General features: G+C 45.5%; 1 protein-coding gene across 3 annotated transcripts in view; it reads left to right on the forward strand.

Annotated features, from left to right (window-relative positions):
- The window catches only part of fus (epithelial splicing regulatory protein fusilli), a 155,238-nt gene that overhangs the window by 41,551 nt on the left and 93,197 nt on the right, over positions 1-20,490 (forward strand). For all 3 annotated transcript variants that reach the window (XM_037427693.2, XM_037427694.2, XM_037427692.2), the window contains exons 2-3: positions 11,734-11,877; positions 18,189-18,405. In XM_037427693.2, coding sequence (XP_037283590.1) covers positions 11,734-11,877; positions 18,189-18,405 — 361 coding nt within the window. The remainder of the gene's footprint in view (positions 1-11,733; positions 11,878-18,188; positions 18,406-20,490) is intronic.

The raw sequence follows: 20,490 nt of genomic DNA on the forward strand, positions 1-20,490 counted from the left end.
TCTGCCTGACTAAAGCCTCTCCACCCATACACTTGCCCAGGTGAAGTGGAACAAAAGATACAAATTTGCATTCTTATTTTGAATAGGAAGACTCAAAAATCGAATTCAAAAAGTATAACAAATGTCGAAGCATATGTTTTAAAATAACGCGTTACGGTAATCACCAATTTGCAGTAGCAAGATAAAAAACACATGTGCTGTTAAAACATGATCTGATTCGCCAAGTACTGTTTCTAGCTGTACGCCGCATGTCAGGGTAGTTTTGCCATTCCGCCAAGCTCGCTTATGAACAAAGGTTATCAAATTAAGTTTTAATATTCACTCTACGTAAAATTTTCGATGCAAAACCTGTGGCACTTATTCTGATACGTCGGAATATTTCTGCTCTGATGCCAGTGCGATAAGCTGGGTATGTAGTTTTTATTTATTTATTTATTTATTTATTTATTTATTTATTTATTTATTTATTTACAAAATACTGCAGGCCATGTGGCCCATGCAGGAGGGGCAGGGTACAACATAAATACATCTACAAAGCACAATTGAATATCATAAACAAGTCAGGCAACAATAAAAAACAACTCTAAATAAAGTGTAATTAGGAAATAGTAAAGAAGTAATTCTGTATTGATTCAGTCGAGTCCAGATGATCAATAGGTAACACAGATGACTTAAGTAGCCTTTAAAATAGCAATCCTAACGAAAAATATTTGACAGAAAAGTTGCAACGATTCTTCAGTAATGGAGGTTATTTCATCGATTCTAAGATGCCGCGGTGGTCTAGTGGCTAAGGTACTCGGCTGCTGACCCGCAGGTTGCGGGTTCGAATCCCGGCTGCGGCGGCTGCATTTCCGATGGAGGCGGAAATGTTGTAGGCCCGTGTACTCAGACTTGGGTGCACGTTAAAGAACCCCAGATGGTCGAAATTTCCGGAGCCCTCCACTACGGCGTCTCTCGTGAATCATATCGTGGCTTCGGGACGTTAAACCCAACAAATAAATCAATGACAGTCGCCTTACAAAAGCCGTGTATAGAGGTTCTTGTCGGGTCGGTGCTTCAGGGTACGATGCCTGTTCGTGATGTATGAGCTGGCCTCTCTTCCATCTGCAGCCCGCGTGCTCGATCGGCAACGTCAACGTAAGTTTAAAAAAATAACAGTAAAAAGTTACCACCAGGGTAAAGCTTACATATAGTGCAGATTTCTGTGATATCAGAACGTATGTACGTAGAATTATAAATTTTCACGGAGAAAGTCTAGAGATATGAATGCTATATAAATGTTTCATCTTTATTAATTTTCATAAAGGATGTTGATAGATATGAATGCTCTATAAATGTTTCTTTTTTTAGATTTATCTTTCCTGCCTCCTCTGCTCCTCATATTTGTTTGTCTGATGTCTTTTTTCTTTTCTTTCTATATTTTCATCTCCCCCTACTTATTTCCTCTTTCTTTGACTCTATCTCTTTCTGCCTTTCTTTCTCGCTATATATCGCTCATTCTATATATACACTGTTATTAATCTTCCTTCTTCCTTCCCCGATCTCCCCTTTCCCACCCCCTTGTTATAGTGGACAAGATTATGCTATGCTCTGGAAGCGTGCTTGGATAGCCGAGTGATAAGAGACGCTCGCTCTCGAATCATGGGCTCACGGATTCGAACCCCCGTCTCGCCAAGAATTGTTTTTTGTTTCTCCCTATTTCTATATCCTTGCGTTTTCTTTTTTTTTTCTCTTTCTAATGTACTCGTTATCTCACCCATCGGAGTTATTGCAACCCACGCCACAGACAAATTGGCGGCGCGTTTTGGAAGCGAATGATAATTTCTGACTACTCGTCACGGACTAATGCTCACGTTCGATACGCTTGATTAGATATATGCGAGATGGTCCAATTAGGGTGCCTTGATGCCCACGTGCTCTGGCGCGCGCATCGAGACACTCTATAGGTCCAATTCGAGCAGCCCAAGTATGGTGTACTGGCACAGCCCAAGTGTTCAAACGTTCTTCAGTTGAACCAGGCTGGACCGTTGTCACGAAGTCCGTTTCATGCAGCGTAGTATTGTTTGTGGCTTCGCACACGCGATATTGCAGCTGAGCGATCGGCAAATCAATAACAACGCGCCTCGTGCGTGTTCAAAGCCTACCTGCATTTTTCTAATACGTTCTACTTGGCCATCATCACTCGTGGAACAGACATTGCGACGGGAAAGATAGCTCTAACCCTACAAATGGGTACAGACGAAACAAAACAGTGAGGTATATGCGTGTGCTCTGAATCATGCAGCATATATCTATATATACAATAACGACTATATATAGTCATTATTGCCTTGTACCGCTTCTTGCCAACCGATCAAACGAAATAACTAGTTCTGTGAGCACGTACAAGCGTGGTACACGACAAGCACGAGCCCGAAGAAAACGCCTTTTCCCCACGCCCTGAGCTTCTATGAATTCTCGACAGGTGCGTCACTATGGGTGGCCGAGTACCAGCCGATACCGTTTTCCAACTCTCCTCATTTTTTTTTCCTCGCTGCTATCGCTCAAAAAGACGCCAGACGATTTTTTTTTAATTTTGTTTTCGCAGTGTGGTGCACTGACGCCCTTTCTGCGAGCGCCTTTCCTGCATTTGATCCTCCGGATAAATCAGTTTTCCGCGAAACTCGTCTGTGGTTATAAGAAAATCGTCCCGTCTAGTCGCCCAGCCGCCTTTAAGGCCCTCTCCTCTCTCCTCATGCCTGTTTCTTTGCACTCCCTGGTTTCTTTCTTTTTTTTTTGTCTCTCGCAGCCGTGGAACGACGTGACCCGCGTCTCAATATATTCGCGTGCACGTGCTAGAGCCACCGCGACGTATAGTCGCCGCTGACGAGCGTCCGTGTACCATATATATATATATATATATATATATATATATATATATATATATATATATATATATATATATATATATATATATATATATATATATATATATATATATATATATATATATATATATATATATATATATATATATATATATATATATATATATATACACTGAAGGCTCCATCTTGCTTGCGTTAGACCACGGCCAGTGAGGTCTTGCAGTGTTGCATCGTAATACGGCTTCGGCTCTTGTACTCGCTTGAAGAGACCACGGCACAGAAGACGAGAGAGAGAGCTAGGTAACTGTTAAAAAAAAAGATCTTGCGTGTCATCGGTGGGGCTGAACGCAATCGCCGCGGTGCACAGCGTTGCCCTTCTCCTCAACCTGCATTACAGGAGGGTGACAGGGGGGACGCGTTGCTTGGAAGAAAGTCGGCGCATGGTTGAGAGACCAGAGCGTGGTTTCCAGCCTTCCGTCTGGCCCTATTTTGTTTGTTTCTTTTTTCCCTCTAGCGGAGTCTGGTCTTCGCCGTTAGCGCACAAGTTGTCTTCTCCGGAGCTTGTTTTGGGAGGTCTTCTCGGAGAGAATCAGTGTCTATCGGGCTAACCACTGCAACGTTCTCAAACTTACGTCTCACACGTCGAGTTCGCCCAATTACGCCGCTTGTGGAGCGGCATGTTCAATAAGATGGTGGCTTGGTGCATCACAAGAAATATACAAAACAGCGCAACACATGACGCTCATGGGCGCACAGGACAGAGCGCCCCGTCCGGTGTTCCCTTACTCGTCCCTTACGGCACTGTTTACATTTTTCTTGTGTAGCTGCCTGCGGGTCAAGCTGGCAAATGCTCGTGGGAGAAAAATAAATAAAGAGCACTCCCTGAGGCCAAGGCTAATTTCTCAGCGGAAGAACTCAAGAAGAGGGGTGGGGGGGGGGGGGGGGGGTGGCACGATAGTTTGGTTCGCCATGCTTGAGGTCATGTACCTGCTGAGCTGATACCTGTTAGCACTAACGCTGTATCTCCCATATTTGACGACGAAAGGCACTAGAAATGAATTAGGAGCAACAGGGACATAACGCATTCATTTATTAAGCATTCAATGTCATCTTGAGGTCTTGGAAGACTTTAAAGAGTATTCAAAAAAACTTTTGGTCTCACGTTTTTCCCCTTTTTTTTTTGCTGCATTCGGTTGCTGGGGGCCTGTTATTTAAAACTTTGCATATCCTTTGTTGCAGCGCTTGACAGATAATTAGTTATAGCTTCGCATTACCCACGAGTCTTAGTTTCGGTTCGAGAAAGCTCGAAAACGACAGGCCTCCGGGGGCAACTATGACCACCTAGAGTGTGCAGCTCTCTACCACGACAGCACACATACGTGTGACGCATTTCTGCAGAATCCGTATCAAGAAGTCTTTTTGAACAGGAAACGGGGCAGCAGTGTCGCCAAACACAAAACTTTCAACGCGTACGCCCCGACTACGAACTCTTGAGCAGCCAATGAGAAGTATAGACTGCTCGAAGAAACGCAGCTAAAGAAAAATAACGGCTGTGACCTCATTATAACCTGTTATTTTCTACATAAGCGTGGTGACGTGAGGGAAGTAGGGGGGTTACCATATCACTGATCATAGTGTCAATATCTTCTAAATTCAAACTTCCAAATTAATGTAAAATACCTTCCGAGCTATTTTCGGCGTTGATAATTTATAGATGATATCATGTCAGTACCCCTTGATGATGATATCATAAATGATGATGTCAGTACCCCTTTAGGTGCAGCAAGGGCCTTAAAAACCTACGGCTCTCAGAACAGACCGAGGTGAAAGTACCCAATGCTACAGGTGTGCTCTGAATTTGCTTTTTCGAAAAAAAAAAAAGAACTCCAGCCTTCTTCCAAATAGTTTCATTCATTCATGCATTCATTCATTTAATCATTCATTGTAGACACTGTCCTCTGAAGGAAAGACATCGGGAAATCAAACACCACTTTCATACTTCGCTTTCCCGTACGCCGTACAGCAGAGGTTTTCGAGATAACCGTCTGCGCGCGATGGAGATCAGTGCAAGTGAGAAAGTTGTATTCTGGAATAGCAGCCCGATATCTTTACAAACATCTTTTGACACGGCCAAAGGAGAACGCCAATCGACACATTGTAATCCTCAGGCGTGGTATCGTTGGCAGAGTGAGCTTTCTGTGTAGTAAATGGGTGTAAAGAGTGCGTTGCCAGCCTACCACACTATTCAGTGATATCGCTTAGAGCCGAATAGAATAGCAAATGGTCGCGGGAAACGACAATCATAACGTGTCCTACACAGTGTTAGGGAAAAAAAAAGAATATTAGTGCAGCTTCGAACAAGTGGTGCCAGCAGTGGCCTTCTATTTTTATCCTATTCCAAATTTCTATTTCTCCTCTCTCCACACACACACACACACACACACACACACACACACACACATATATATATATATATATATATATATATATATATATATATATATATATATATATATATATATATATATATATATATATATATATATATATATATATATATATATATATATATATATATAACCAACAAGCAATTACAATACTTATCTTCATATCACTGTAGTATACGCTTCGGCAACACCCACGTCACGCAAGACAGGGCTCATCTCGCAGAAGACAGTGCAGTCGGCAAGTGCAAATGGACGAACGAACGAATTTAATCTGTAGCAAATTACGTCACCTTCTCGAACGCAACGTGATGCGGCGCCTGTTTCTGAATGCGCAATGCGAAGGAAGAAAGTGCGCATGCGCACAACGAGGCATGCGTACTGAAGCAGCGTTAGCTCAGACAACGCTGAAAATTTTTTAGCACCTCTGTGTCTTTAAAGCTATGAAGAACAGGGCTGTAATTAATGATGCAATGCTAACTCACTTGTGTTCGTGCTTTATCATTGGAAAAACTCGCCGCAGACGACACGTGTCTCTACTGCCGCAACAAGCTGGAAGTCTATAAAGCGCGCGGCAATGAAAGTAGCCCGCATTTCACACTCTGGTGTTGTGAATCTGTGCAAACTCTACGAATTGCAATCGCTGGGTGCCCGTGCTGCACACTTTTTCAGGTTTCACGGCAGTGGAGCTGCTTTAAGAGCAGTATTTGTAACGACGCCAATCACTGCTCAATATTTTGTGTCTCTTTCTTTCTATTTCTTTTTCTCCACTGTGTGCAGCTCTTAGAGCACGTGCCTTGCGCACATGTTCGGGAAGCGACGCATACGATTCAGGAGATGGCGAACAGAGCGCGCTGCGGTCGGTTAATTGTGCTGCAAGCGCTAGAAAGGTAGAGTCCGCTCGTGATGGCGATAGGTCTTTAAAGCACGAAACAGCAGAACGGCGAGCTTAAACCAGGCCCCGGAAACTCGTCTCGAGTTTTGGTTTCAAAGAACATGCACGCTCCTAGCGGTTGCCGGAACAGAGTAAGGTTTATTTTCACTTATAATCACTCCCCCCCCCCCCCCCCCCCCCGGAAACTCAGCGCTAGTTTCAGTTTCAAAGAATATGCATGCTCGTAGCGGTTGCCGGGTGTCCTAATATCCGGTAGAACAAAGTGGGGCTGATGTGATTGTTCGCGTTCGTTGGTTTTCACAAGTTTTTACAAATAAAAATAATCGATACCGTCGTAGAGAACTTTGTTCGTTTATATGTCTTTTCTTATTCCTTATTTCGTGAATTTTAAATCAGGCGAAGCGCGCGAAGTGATTGACTTGCGTTCGCAGCACTTGCCTCCGCTCCTTCTCGCCCCTCGCTCAGCGATGTTAGAAGTTGGATCGCGCTCAGTTATCTCGCTCGGTTGGCGAGCCAACTACGGGAAAGATAAAGACAGCAAGTTGTGGCGGGAAGAGAACGGAAGCCGCAGTGAACTATCCGCCGAACAAGTCAGCCGTACATACATTCGTCGGAGATGGCTCACTCGAGCATCACGTGTTTTCCGCGGCTCTGTGGTGTGCTGACCTGGAGATTTCGAGTTCCGCGAACGTTTTTCAGCGCTTCCTAAAGACGACGGGTGAGCACAAGAATTTGGACTCATTGTTTGAGCAGGTATTCATTTTGCACGAGTACATGAGATTAAACCCAGTTCTCTGCAAGCGTGGCTGGACTGACAGGAGTGCAGTGTCGCTTGACTAATTGGTGAAGACGACAGCCAAGCTCATGTCGGTAAAATGCGTTTTTTGAAAGGCTCGAATTTGAGTTGGCTCGGCTACCTATGTTTAGTTTCTTTTGCTTTTGGCGTGTATATATAGTTAAAATGATGTCAAATAATCATAGGCTGCTTCCTGGTCATGAAATTCTTATCGCCGCCGTTTCAAAATTTGCGAGTCTTCTAATAGTGTCACTCATATACACGTGATGGGCTGAATGATACTAAAAAATTATTACAGAGTTAGAGTCGATGAAGTATGTTTTGACAAGTGAACTTTTCTTCGTCAAGGCAGTGCTGTGAGTCTGACGAACACAAGTAAACTTGCCAAAACACTATTTCCAGTGACGTTCTTTTTCGAAAAACTTCTGATGGCTTCAAGTCCCTCCGTGCCTAAGAACTTCAGTCTAGTTTGGTACTCAAGTTCTGTAAGAAAACTATGCGCGCTGTCATAACAAATACGATTGAGCCAAATGCGACGTGTCTTACTTGCGAGCGTGTATAGTTTTCGCATTGGTTCGAATATTCTGGGTTCAGATTTGGGCACGCGTTAAAAGAACCCAGGTGGTCGAACTTTCCGGAGCCCTCCACTATACGGCGTCTCTCATTCTCATATGGTGGTTTTGGGACGTTAGACCCCACATATCAATCGGATATTGTGGGTTAAACGTTAACTCATTATGTCTGTATATCAGTTGTAAGTTAAAGCTGCTTTATAGATTAGCACTTTCATACTATACACCTCTGTTTTCTGACACGCAACGTGCAATACAACACTTGATTTTATTTGTGCTGATCAAGTTTTGTCTTACTCAGAAATCAGTCAACTTAGCTATCGCCTCTTCATAAAACATGACCAAAAAAAAAGAATGATTATCAACAAAATTTTACGAATGGCTGCATTGTCCAAGTGTGGCAACGGACCTGCAAGAAAGTGGTGGTGGTAGTGGTTAGAAGAGGAGAAAGGCACCCAATTTCTGCAGCCCAGTAGGGAGCACGGCGCAGTGCCTGCAAGAAGGCACGAGCAGCACGAACGCATTCCGCTTGCATGCGAAGTGGGGAAGGAAGGCTTCTGCGGCAACCCTCCTCTTGATTTTTCGTCCTTTCTCTCTATTTTGTGACGTCACCAGTGACGTCATGGAATATTTTTTTTTCTTCAGATTTATTTCTCGTTGGATGCCCTTCAACCATCAGTGGTAAAAGCGGCGCTGCTGCTGCTGAAAGCGAATACATGGGAGATATAGAGAGTTTCCACCCCCTGCTCAAAGAGCTCCGCTGTTAAAAACAGTGCTATGGAAACTGGACGTAGAACGACGAGCGAGGTACAATTCAGCACTTTGTTTATCGCTTTGTCACCGTCCCGTCTCGATAGCACTGTTTCTTCTTGTCATAACGATGTTCCAGCCCAAATATGTGCACTCCGATAGCGTATTCCCGACGTTATCGTCACACATAGCCGTCACATAGCTCCGGTATGCCTTTGCTTGCGCACGTGTTCGGAATTTCCAACAGGTAATGCACACGATATACCCACGATGGGGATTTTTTCAAGCTCTAAGAATAACGCTAACATTCACGCTTAAAACAATAATTCAGCTGCTTATTAAGTATGGCCTCCGTCCCTCCTGAAAATGCGCATCTTCAATCAATCAATCAATCAATCAATTTTATCAGCACCAAAATTAAAAAAAAAGCTTTGTTTATTTTATATAAAAAATAAGGCAGCCCAGTCTTAATATGTTGCGTAGTACTATACTTGTTAGCCTGCCTTGACACGTTTCACTTGCTCATGGCTAATGAACCATTTTCAGTATATTTATTTTTCATGGGTAATTATCTATGTACTGTACAACTATGCATATTTATTTGCGTTGCGCATAATCTTCATGTTATCTACGCGCAGGACGAAGTGGGCGAAGTCCTTTTTTCATCGTTTACCGCTCCCCTTCTAAATTGACCATGTTCTCGTCTTTATTTACCTTATCTTGCTTTTCCTTTTTTGTGTGTGTGCAACTTTTCTCTGGCTTGCATATCCTTTTCTACAGCTGATCTTTTGTGATTTTTCTTGTTTTTTTTCTCTGCTGCGCATTTTCTCTCATATAAGTATTTGCTCGCCAATATATTGACCTTTCAGCAAGCGCGAATGGACGAACGAACGAATCTAAACTGTAGCGAATTGCGTCACATTCTCGAACGCAGCGTGATGCGGCGCCTGTTTCTGAATGCGCAATGCGAAGGAAGCAAGTGCGCATGCGCACAACGAGGCATGCGTACTGAAGCAGCGTTAGCTCAGACAACGCTGAGAATCTTTTAGCACCTCTATGTCTTTAAAACTATGACGAACAGGGCTGTAATTAATGATGCAACGCTAACTCATTTGTGTTCGTGCTTTATCATTGGAAACACTCGCCAGAATCGGACAAGTGCGCATTCGTATATAGAGGACGCAAGGAGAGGGTAATACAGAGCTTATGGAGAAACTGACTGTGGCGGATGGCAGGTTCTTTTTCCTCAATTTCCTCGGGCATCACACCGGGACGCCCCACCGTGGTGGTCTAGGGGCTAAGGTACTCGGCTGCTGACCCGCAGGTCGCGGGATCGAATCCCGGCTGCGGCGGCTGCATTTCCGATGGAGGCGGACATGCTGTAGGTCCGTGTGCTCAGATTTGGGTGCGCGTTAAGGAACCCCAGGTGATCGAAATTTCCGGAGCCCTGAACTCCGGTGTCTCTCATAATCATATCGTGGTTTTGGGACGTTAAACCCCACAAACCAATCAATCACACCGGAACACACCTGACGTCTCTGTGCACGTGGTGCGGTGAAATAACGGGTTCCTTTCGTCGATATGCCGTTTTTTTTTTTTTTTGCCGATGGAATCAGTATGCTGAAATTGTTAGGTAGGAAAATTTTGCTGCTATCGTGACCATATATATATTCGATCTTTCATTGCACGTGTTACGAGTGTTCGAAAGGCTGCGGCGCTTGCACCTCCCCTCTTCAGAGTACCAATTGAGTTTCGAAGTTTTCTTTTCATCAGGCGATACAGTGGCTATTTACTTTGAAAACGCCTAACATCCTATCCTTGCGAGAACTTCGTGTTTATTGCGAATCTGTCTGTTGAACAGTGAAGGCGAAGCTCCAGTCATATGCACTATATATGCACTAGCTGCCCATTTATGTAAGATTGTAGGGGGGGGGGGGGGTAAATTGAGACAAGGGCTAAAACGCGACCATTCGATTTTGCCAGCCTCTGTAGCTACTACAAAAACTGCTTTTCTTTGCATCTTTTTTCCAGAAGTCAGTGCTGGTCCTTGTCTATCCTTTAATGTGTAAATGTTGATGATTGCTCACAGTGTTCACGCGGCAAAGATTACGAGGCTGATGTCAGTGTGTTCGTAACCCGTCAAACAGGCGCGAAATTCTGCTCGGCCGAATTTTCGGATCCGTTCATGAAGCTACTCCTGCGTCAGTGCAGCAACGTAAATATTTATTTTGTTACTTTAGACTACGAACTACATAACACCGAAAGTTCAGTTATTTTGGTGCCCGGATACAAAACAGAATTTTCTTTTAAATTCTGGCATGTGAGAGCAAAATGCAACAAAAATGCATTCAGTAGTCTTAGAGTGTGTCTTGTAAATTGGACCATTAACTTATGCTTACTATATATTATATTTCTTTGTTTAAGAAGGCTTGTACATACAATAGAATATCGCATAGGGCTTTTTGGGAAAAAAACGACTTGAAAAAGCACTCATTCTCGTTCAGGACATGACTCCATTCATTCGTGCTGCATCGAGGTTTTTCCGTCTTCCCAAGGATGCTCTCAAAAGATGCATAAAAAAGATTGTGGATTCTCCAAACCAAGTCGTTGACAAACATGTCTTGTGATTGAGATTTAACGGCGTTTTTTTTCAGTACGCTAATTAAAAAAACAAAAGCTTCAAAATCTGAATCTAGCACAGTTTTAAGTTCATTTTCACAAAGCCCGGCGGACAAAGTTAAAAAGCCATGAAACGTCTGACCAGGTCTGCATCAAAACGGCAAAAAGAGGCGAATAAGATACGTCAAACATATCTAGGCTCCAATTGTTGAATAATTTAAAGAGGTGAAAGCGTTCAACAAAAGACGACATTAGTACGAAGAAAGGCTGGCGGCGTTTGATCTGCAAGGAGTTTCGGAGCAACACAAGCCCGCGTTCTGTCTACATGTAATGCATGAAGTCCAAAGACTGGGCTCCTTAAGACTGCGTAAGGGCCCTTTAAGTCTTTCTACTACAAAAACTGAAGAAATAGGATTTTTTTCACGCTGTCTCGTTTTGCCCCACGCAGTGTCTTGTTTTGCCCCCTGAGTTGGGGCAAAATGAGATACCTGGAACGTTTTTTTATTATTATTTTTAAATAACCTTTTGAGCGGTGAAAACATGGTAATATTCATGAAGCATATGCCCTTTACTCAAAGGAAAGTTTCTGCGTTGATGTTTAATTGTGAGGCATGAAATAAAAACAAATATTCACTTATAATTTTTGTCGCATTTTACCCCACCCTACCCTACCCTACTCAGTGCCGGAGTGAAATTTCATTGTGGTCTCTTATAGCGATATATACTTTCCGTTGTTTGCCCAGCGGCTGCCTTCCGTCGGCGCTTATCACATTATTTTCCGCCATTGCAGGTGGTGGCCGTGCAGCAAAACCTGGTCAAGCCACGCTCCTGCGATGTCAACGAGAACGTCATTTCAGAATCGTGTCGCACCGAGTACGGAATCTCTGAAGAACAGCTCAAGAACGCCGTGCCCCTGGAGCAAGTTATCGATCAGGTATAACAAGGCGACATCGTCTCGACGTTCGTTGACTTTTCATTGACTGCCGAGTGAAGCCACAGCAATGGGTATAGTAACCTTGAACTAAGGCTGAGTTGGGGTCGCGGGGCGCAATTGGCACCGCCCTATACATGCGGGCGCGGGCGATGCCAAGACGTGTTTACGAGGTTGTCATCTCCCCCGTCGCTACATATCCGTTGTTTCGCCGCCGCCACAAATTGGGCCACCGCAACAATCAAATCGACAAATTGGGCCCAGAGTGAGCGATTGAATTTCGGCAATTATGTAAAAGCCTGACAGAAAACCAGCTTTGCTTTCAAGAGTAGGCCTGTCGATGTATTATGAAATCCCAGTGCAACAGTGACTCTCCAGTTATCGCAGTTGGCAGGACGCTTCACTGTAAGCCTCACACTTTGAGACGCCTTTGTCAGAGCCACGTGTGTTTTACGTACCCGTATATACCCGATATACACCAGTGTATTTATGCGTCATATGGAACAAGATTTTTACACTGCTTAAGAATTTATGCTCAATAATAGGAATACACTGGCATCTGGAGAATGCTAGTTTAAAAAAAAAAGAAACAGTCTTGTCACTTCGCTAGTGCACGGTGCTTGGTGTTCGGCGAGTGGGTAAATACACGTTCAACGAACTTCCCACTAAACATACGACAACAGAATGGACGCATGTATACATGTCGCTGGTTTGTGCGCCTTTTCTGTGGTCGTGTTCTAGGCCCGAAGCCTATTATTATCATTAGTCCTACCGCGCTAACACTAGGATATAATATGACGTTTATTTATTTTTCTTGCGCTTTCAAGTGAATGAGTTGGGACAACCCTCCTGACGATATAAACTACTATACTGTCGACAACGGCAGCCGCTCAATCACTCGTGCATTTGGTACGCGCAGAAAAAAACACGCCATTAGTGTTATGCATGAATGTGAGAACGCTGGACAACGATGACATGAAAGAGACCGCCTTAGGCCTTCGTCAAAACTGTCCTGAGCTAATGGATGTCCACGCGGCTTAGTTTCAAGCACGCATGTGAAAGAATCGGCGCTCAGCCATTCTGCGAATAATGGAGCGGTACATGATAACAAAGGCTCCGTCTTCGCGACCTGGTTAGACTGCGCATGACCGGGATGGAGGGAAAAAAAGAAGAGAGAGTGTGGAAATGAGGGCTCCATCTTATCGAATGGTTAAACAGAAGAAAGCTCGGCATATATGTAGTCCAACGTGGCCGTCGTATATATTACTCATGCATTCGAGATTCGAGACAGATGGGGATGACGTGACGGTTTCTACGGGGATCTCTCGTGATGCGATAAGGAGCACCACGCCGCGAATTCGAAGCAGAGCCGACCTTGTGCCCGCACCGCGATGGCTCGTTTAGTTTAGATGCGAGGTAAGGCGCGAGCAGCGGATTGCGCAACCCTCTTAAATCCGCACTGTGTGCACGGTCGACAACGGCGCGGCCCGTCTCTTCCCGCAGTGTTCAACGTGGAAAACCTGTTGCGTTGCGTAACGATACTGTGCTTCTGTGAGCTGCTCTTGAGTGTAAGATCATACCAATTACTGTTAACCAGCTCAATACGTATCGCGTAAATTGAAACGAAAAAGGCAGTAGCGCGATATCATTAAGATATTTAGGGTTATGATGAACACGACGCTTGCTAACCTCGCTAATGTTTAGTGTGTGTGTGTTCGTATACCCGAGGCACGTGCCGACTAAGTACTAGGTATACTAGCTAGCAATCCACCATTATAAAGGTTTAACTGCCACCTGTTTATAGCGTCGAAACACACGTATAGTCAAGATTTTCCGTGACGTTCGTATTGTGAAAGCCTTCATATACGTATTTCGATACCTTATGTAAACCGAAGTGTCTTTCTAGCCACTATACAAAGGGTATAGCTTGAAGGACGTATGCAATATTTGCGTGATGTTCACGGTATGCTCCGTTTTTTTTTTTTGGTTAAAGAGAAGCAACCAAGGGCCCGAACAAAGTAAAAGCGACAACGACAGGGAACCTGTCTGGTGGATGAAAATGCGTTACATACAAATTTCATCACAGCGGTTTCTCTCCTTCAACGTAATTGCGGCTATATATACACTCATCGTCACGAAATCACCGGCAGTACAGCCATTTCGCGGCGTTCTTTCACCGTATCTACAACACGAGGTCAGTACCTGCGGTTTGCTATGAAAATCCTGCATCCATATCTACGACTAGTATCAGACCACGTCGTCCCACGGATACCGTTATACAACTAACTATACGTTAAGGAACGTCGGACGTGGAATGCAGCGCCGCGGCGGATTTCAAGAAAAAGACGCAACGCCACGTCTTGCGACCTCTATAGCCTCGTTCTTATCACATTACGCAATGCCCAGTCATTCTCTGCGCGGTTTACAGTCACACGCGCAGTATCTCTGGCGAGGCGTGATAGCCGCCTCTAGGTACTTGTATACTGACTGAACGCCCGTGGCTTCTGCCGCGCGCGCTATGCGCAGTGGTTATACGCGCTGCACAATGATCTCTACCCGGTGCCGGTAGCATGCTCCAACGCGAGATGTTCGCTGCGATCATACGCGCAGGGATTCCGCCTACTTTATCACCGGGCGATCGTTTGGCCTCCGGACGCAATGCGACTCTCGCTTTGCTTTTATTCTTTCCCTCGCGTTCCGCTCTCTTAGAGATCAGCGTTCTCAAAGTACGCTCAATGCTCATGTATAAGGGCAGTCATTGGCCAAATCACCGAAACATTTTTACGCTCTAGATAGAATAACTCGTGAAAGAAATTCTTATCCAATTTTGACACTATTACCGACTGTGGTCGATCGATGGCATAATTGTTAAGAAAAATATTTACGATTTTGGACCATTTTTGATAATCGGCCACATGTATACAGTAAGATAGGATTCCTCGCAAAATAAATGTGATCGGAGTAAACTTGCAGAAGGCTGCAATCTGGTGATCGTCCCCGCATATTCGCTTATTTCGTGGCATGATGCGCATGCCCATCACACTCACCGCTGCGTAGGTGCGCATGCTCACCGCAGCCTCCACTCATACCAGAGCAAGCACCGGAGTGGAGCGAGCGCTTTGCCGCAGAGCCATCTAGTGGGCGCTCCGAGTACTAGCGTGGCTACGACGACGTACAAAGGACAAGCCGCGACCATAAGCTGCTTCGCATCTGAAATAACACAGGTTTTATGCACAGTTTATGCATGCATGGGCTCATAGAGTATGGCAAGGGAGTTGGGGAAAGTCGGAGGGTGGGGAGGTCCTGTTGACTTCATTAGAGCAGGCGTATTTCGGAAGTTGTGATTATGTGCTGATTGAAAGCAATGGCGGACAGAGATTAACGGGACAACGGGGTGAGTGCATGCATCAGCGTCTTCTTTGTCCAATCAGCGTCATAAGCAAAACTTCGAAATCAATCAACGAGCCCCAGTCACCGCTTTGTACCCATGTCCCTCGAGGAGATTAAGTGGCATTTTTACCTAATGACATTCGACACATCGGTGTCGTGTGCTGCTTCATGGCAAAATGTAACCTCATTTGCATATGATGGCAATGACGATGCAGCGAAGATGGGAATGAGAAGAAAGTCACAGCATGGATTAAAAAGTGTTATGCATACTGAGTGTTGTAACGAATGTATTCACCAGGATAGCATCAATTATGGAATGTTAATGTGTAGTTATCTAAATATCCAAGAAAATCTAGTACATACAAGGTCGAAGGGAAAAGGGAGCCAAGGTTTTGGCCAAAGTGCCATGCCACCTGATTTTTCAGTATAGATCACCTGATTTTTTTTTTTTTGCTACGTACTGACTACCGGATAAAAAGAAAATCTACCGATTTTTTTCAAAGTTCCTAGATACCTCATTTTTCTTTCAGTCGTTACATCTGCATCCTCTCCTTCCTAAAAGCCAAACTGCTAGGCGGCCTACTTGAAACGAGTTCATGTATTAGCCCCGGTGCGCGTAAAAACAGGGACGAAAAGAAAGAGCACTCACGGTCAAGCGCAATTCAACAAGTGTGTGTGTGTGTGTGTGTGTGTGTGTGTGTGTGTGTGTGTGTGTGTGTGTGTGTGTGTGTGTGTGTGTGTGTGTTCAGGGGCGAAGCTCCTAACTCTCACGATGTCCGCTGTTGCCGTACATAGAGCGTTCATAGCGCACATATAGGCTTAAAATGACATTAAAGAGAAATAATGAATTGTTTTAGATTAATAAACTGCACTTTGAAAACTCTGTTGCCACGAGTTTCACTACCATAAGTTCACTACTAGCGGAGGAAATCAAGCCTGAAGTTTCATTTTTTTTTAAATTTTGGGCCAAAGTCTCCGCGCGTGACGTAAAAAAATTCAAAATGTATTTTTCGTATTTTCGCGACATTTGCTCAATGAAATTTTCTAAAACTTCGTATGTTGGGTCTATGGCTCCCACAGACGACAAAGCACTTCGATTTTACCGGTTACGAATTTCGTATGGGACCCCGTAGAAGCCTTCGAGATTGATGACGTCATGGTGTTTGGCGCGGGAATCTCAAGGTGGCGTCTCCCCTCATTTTCTTTCTGCACATTTTCTCGCTTACCAAGCGTCATGTCGCGGTAAGAGTAGTGTTTTCGGGATTGCGAAATTGCACTTATACGCGGAATATTGTTTTGCTCTTTAGTGTTCCTTTAAAATAGACTGTATTCGGTCCATGCACCTGTCTGTCCGTCGTTCATTGTGTTCATCCATCTATGCATCTGCCTGGTCATTCTTCCGTCCGTTCATACGAGCATCTGTCCGTGCATCTGTCTTCGTCTTTTCTTTCTTCCTTCCTTCCTTCCTTCCTTCCTTCCTTCCTTCCTTCCTTCCTTCCTTCCTTCCTTCCTTCCTTCCTTCCTTCCTTCCTTCCTTCCTTCCTTCCTTCCCTCCTTCCTTCCTTCCTTCCTTCCTTCCCTCCTTCCTTCCTTCCTTGCTTCCTTTCTTCCTTCCTTCCTTCCTTCCTTCCTTCCTTCCTTCCTTCCTTCCTTCCTTCCTTCCTTCCTTCCATCCGTCCATCCGTCCGTCCATTCGTACGTGCATCGGTCGGTCCTTCCTTCCGTCCGTCCATCTGTCTCTTATGCTAGCAAGCGACTTCAACGTAGACATTATGGACCTAACCCAACTTCGCTTCATCAGCTTCATGGACCTGCAGTAATTTAGCATTTAATGCCTCACCAATATGCTTCTTTTCGATCTTATTTTTAATTCCAGTTGTTAGATTGCGCTTGTCTGTGAGTGCTGTTTTCTTTCATACTTGTTTATTACACGCAACGGGGCTAGAAGATGTACACTTCCACTCTCCTGTACACTTCCACCTCCTGTTGTCGACCGTTCTCTTATGTGCAGCTGGTGTCTGCCAAAAGTGCGAACGTGACGTGCATGTCTTTCGTGTGCTCCCCTCTTAATCTCCTTCAACACTGAGCGCACCTTTTCAAAACTGCTCCCCTTTTCATCTCCGACAAACAGTGAACACATGGCCATGTGGCCTGCACACACTATAGCGAACTAAATGTCTATGGGAGATACAACGCACGGCGCTTCAGCGAGCATGGGAATGACGGGTGGTACATGGATTTGTCTTCGTACTTCTAGCTCCGTTTGGCTTCGCGAGCTTGGAGCTGCTTTGTGACGAAACAAAATTCGACAAATGTTCGGCTGTTGCACTTCACCACGTCAACATTTTAAGCTCACCAATTCAAATCGGGTCACAAAGTTCAAAAGGGTTTGTTCTTTCATTCGAAACAAAACCGAAACACAACAGTAAACAAGCCGCAAGTGCGTTTGAAGAAGATTATGAAAATTGGCGTGATAGCCATTATTCCCATGGCCGCTGACAGGGAGAGCGGAAGGAAAAGCTCCCTGGTCAGCGACCTCTGTGGTCCCTCAATTATCGCAGCGCCAGAGTCCCCTCTAGTTAATTTTAGGAAAGTCTATTGCCGGCACCGCTCTTTACAATGTCGCTGGGAACAGGGGTATTCGAACATTCCATAACGACTGAGTTGTTTGGACAAAACAAAATCATGCAATACTTGTTACTTGTTACGATTTCTTAATGCTTTAGTTAGTAAATGTATAATTCTTTCGTGACCCCTTTCTAGCGACAGTACTTTTCCGCGACGAAAACATGGCGAAAACGCGTTCGCAGGAGTTTAGCTAACTCATATCAGTTTACTGAAGTCATTTTCATTTATTGACACTGGACTTCCCCGTGTGGCAGTCAACTAATCAGTCACAATCACGTTGCGTTCGTCCTCCGCAGTTCAGTCAGTGGGCCCGGGCGCGGCTGGAGGCTGAGGCCGGCGGCCAGTTCTACTTCGTGACGGACGGCCAGCTGACGCTGCGCCAGGCGCTGCATCCGGAGGCAGTGCGGCACGGCATCCTGCTGCCGGACACCTTCTACCACTTCTTCGACCTGCGCAAGGAGTTCCAAGCATTCTACGGCAAGGCCGTTGAGTCGGTGCAGGACATGCTGGCTTGTATCCTTTTGCTGATCATTGCTCTTTCGTGCTTCTGTGCCAGTGTTGCCCTGAGAGCCGCGTGGATGCCTGCGTGACCATGCGTGATGACTGTATACACATCCATGGGCGTCAGCTAGGGGCGCGAAATAAGCACTTGACCATTGTAAGACGACACCAGCACTCGCACACCTCTCAAGGCACATCAGCGCTGCCACGCTACACAGGTGTGCACCGATCAAACAAATATCCAGCCTACTATTATGACGGCATCGCAAACGACACCACCGGCAGTTTAGGGCCGGTTTGTAGGCACAGCAAGTGATATGTCATTAACAATGACGATGCATTGATTGATTGATCTGTGGGGTTTAACGTCCCAAAACAACAATGACGATGCAGCTACGGTGGTACTACTCTTAAAAAAACAGCAATAATGTATCAAGTTTTCCAGATCGCGAAAATAACAGCGCAAATGACAACAGACTAACAGAGAGAGACAAACGAGCGAGCGAGACAAACGGGCCATGGAGCTTAACTACTATAGGGTGGTTTCATTCGTGTGTCATCGTAAATTGCACCTAATTCATATGCTGTTTAACAAGGGGTTGGTCCCCTGATAGCCCAACGTTTGCCGACGCATATATACAGTTCTTTTTTTTAAGATTTAATGTATGCTCACGTCCGTCCGTCCGTGCCCGGGCAGGGTGCCAGGTGGCCGCCTCAACAGCGCTCGCACACTCAACAGCGCCCGCGCTGTGCTACTAGTTGTGCTTGCGTAATGTCGCTGTGCCTGCAGCGTGTCCAGTCATAGAAGAAGGGAGACCCCCGCATCGCGTGCCATTCTGACCGACCCAATGAGCACAGGCGTTCGCCAAAGACACTTTGGAATTCACAAAGTTTTCTTCAATTTTTCTTTTTTAATATAAGTTGCTCGATGTAAGCGGGAGCGTTGTTACAATCGATCGCCGCGTGGTCAGTGTGATTTCAGCGGCAGAGCTCGCGTAACTCATGTTAGACCAGCGACATGAGCGCGAGTAAAAGCTTTTTGTGTGTCTGTAATCAAGCCCGTTCTTATTCACACTCACAAGAAGCAGAAAGCGCGCATATCCAAGTCCTTTTTCGGCAAAAAAGACTTAAAAAACAAACTCGTACAGCGAATGCAGGTAATGCTCACATTTTTCAAGCTGTTATTTTTTATTGATTTTTCCTGCTCCCACCATTTCACAGAAACGTCTTAACCGCAAGTGTTCGACAGCCTGTACCACTGTTATATATATATGTCGAGGCAGGAGTACTTGCTAAGTACGTAGTAGCAGGAGGGGTGACCGCGAATTGTGGTCATCACCCGCTTCCATTTTGGCGGGTACATTGACATTATGGCTCACCATTATACAACCCACGGCCATTACTTCCGTCCTTCGCCGCCTATACTGACGTCTCTGTATCGGCCAGTGCTTGCTGCGTAACACGAAAGCATTGTTTAGTAAGCGCTGCACTCGCTCAGTGGGCGGCCTACCCTTTTCTTCCAAAGGCCCCCGCGTGTGAAGCAGCCAGCCTCCGGCCAGTCATCCATTTCGGCGTAGTCGCTGCAAACGCCATTTGTCGGCGTCGATCGTTTCGTGCGAGCAGGTTTCCCATGTCTCGGTTTTGTCGCTGGCCTGGCCGACTACGACTGGCGGCGGGCGCGCCGGAGCGTGGTGGACGCGCTCCGCGCCGGAGCCCCTGGAGCGAACATCGTGCTGCTCCACCCGTGGCGGAGGGAGGAGGACGGTTCAAGGACCTTCGGCTGAACCTGTTGCGTAGCAGGAAGTCCTGGCCTGTCCGGCAGGAAAGAGAAGCGCCGCTGCTGGCCGCCTTTGTCCTGGACCTGCTGGGCGTGGGCCTTGTTTGCTCGGCGGCGGGTCCTGCGAAGCTCAGGCGCAACGCGTCGGGAAGAGGCACCTGGGTGCGTGCATTTCGCAGTGGGGTCTGAGACGAAATTAAGTCTTAGACAAGAACATGACATACGCCTCGACAGTAGCGAGATTCAAGCCGTTGGGAGGTAAAGAAACGCCCACCCTGCTCCGGCACATGCTCTTAGAATTATCTCTTTGAACAATATAA

This window comes from Rhipicephalus microplus, chromosome X, assembly GCF_043290135.1.
Source record: "Rhipicephalus microplus isolate Deutch F79 chromosome X, USDA_Rmic, whole genome shotgun sequence".
Classification (NCBI taxonomy): domain Eukaryota; kingdom Metazoa; phylum Arthropoda; class Arachnida; order Ixodida; family Ixodidae; genus Rhipicephalus; species Rhipicephalus microplus.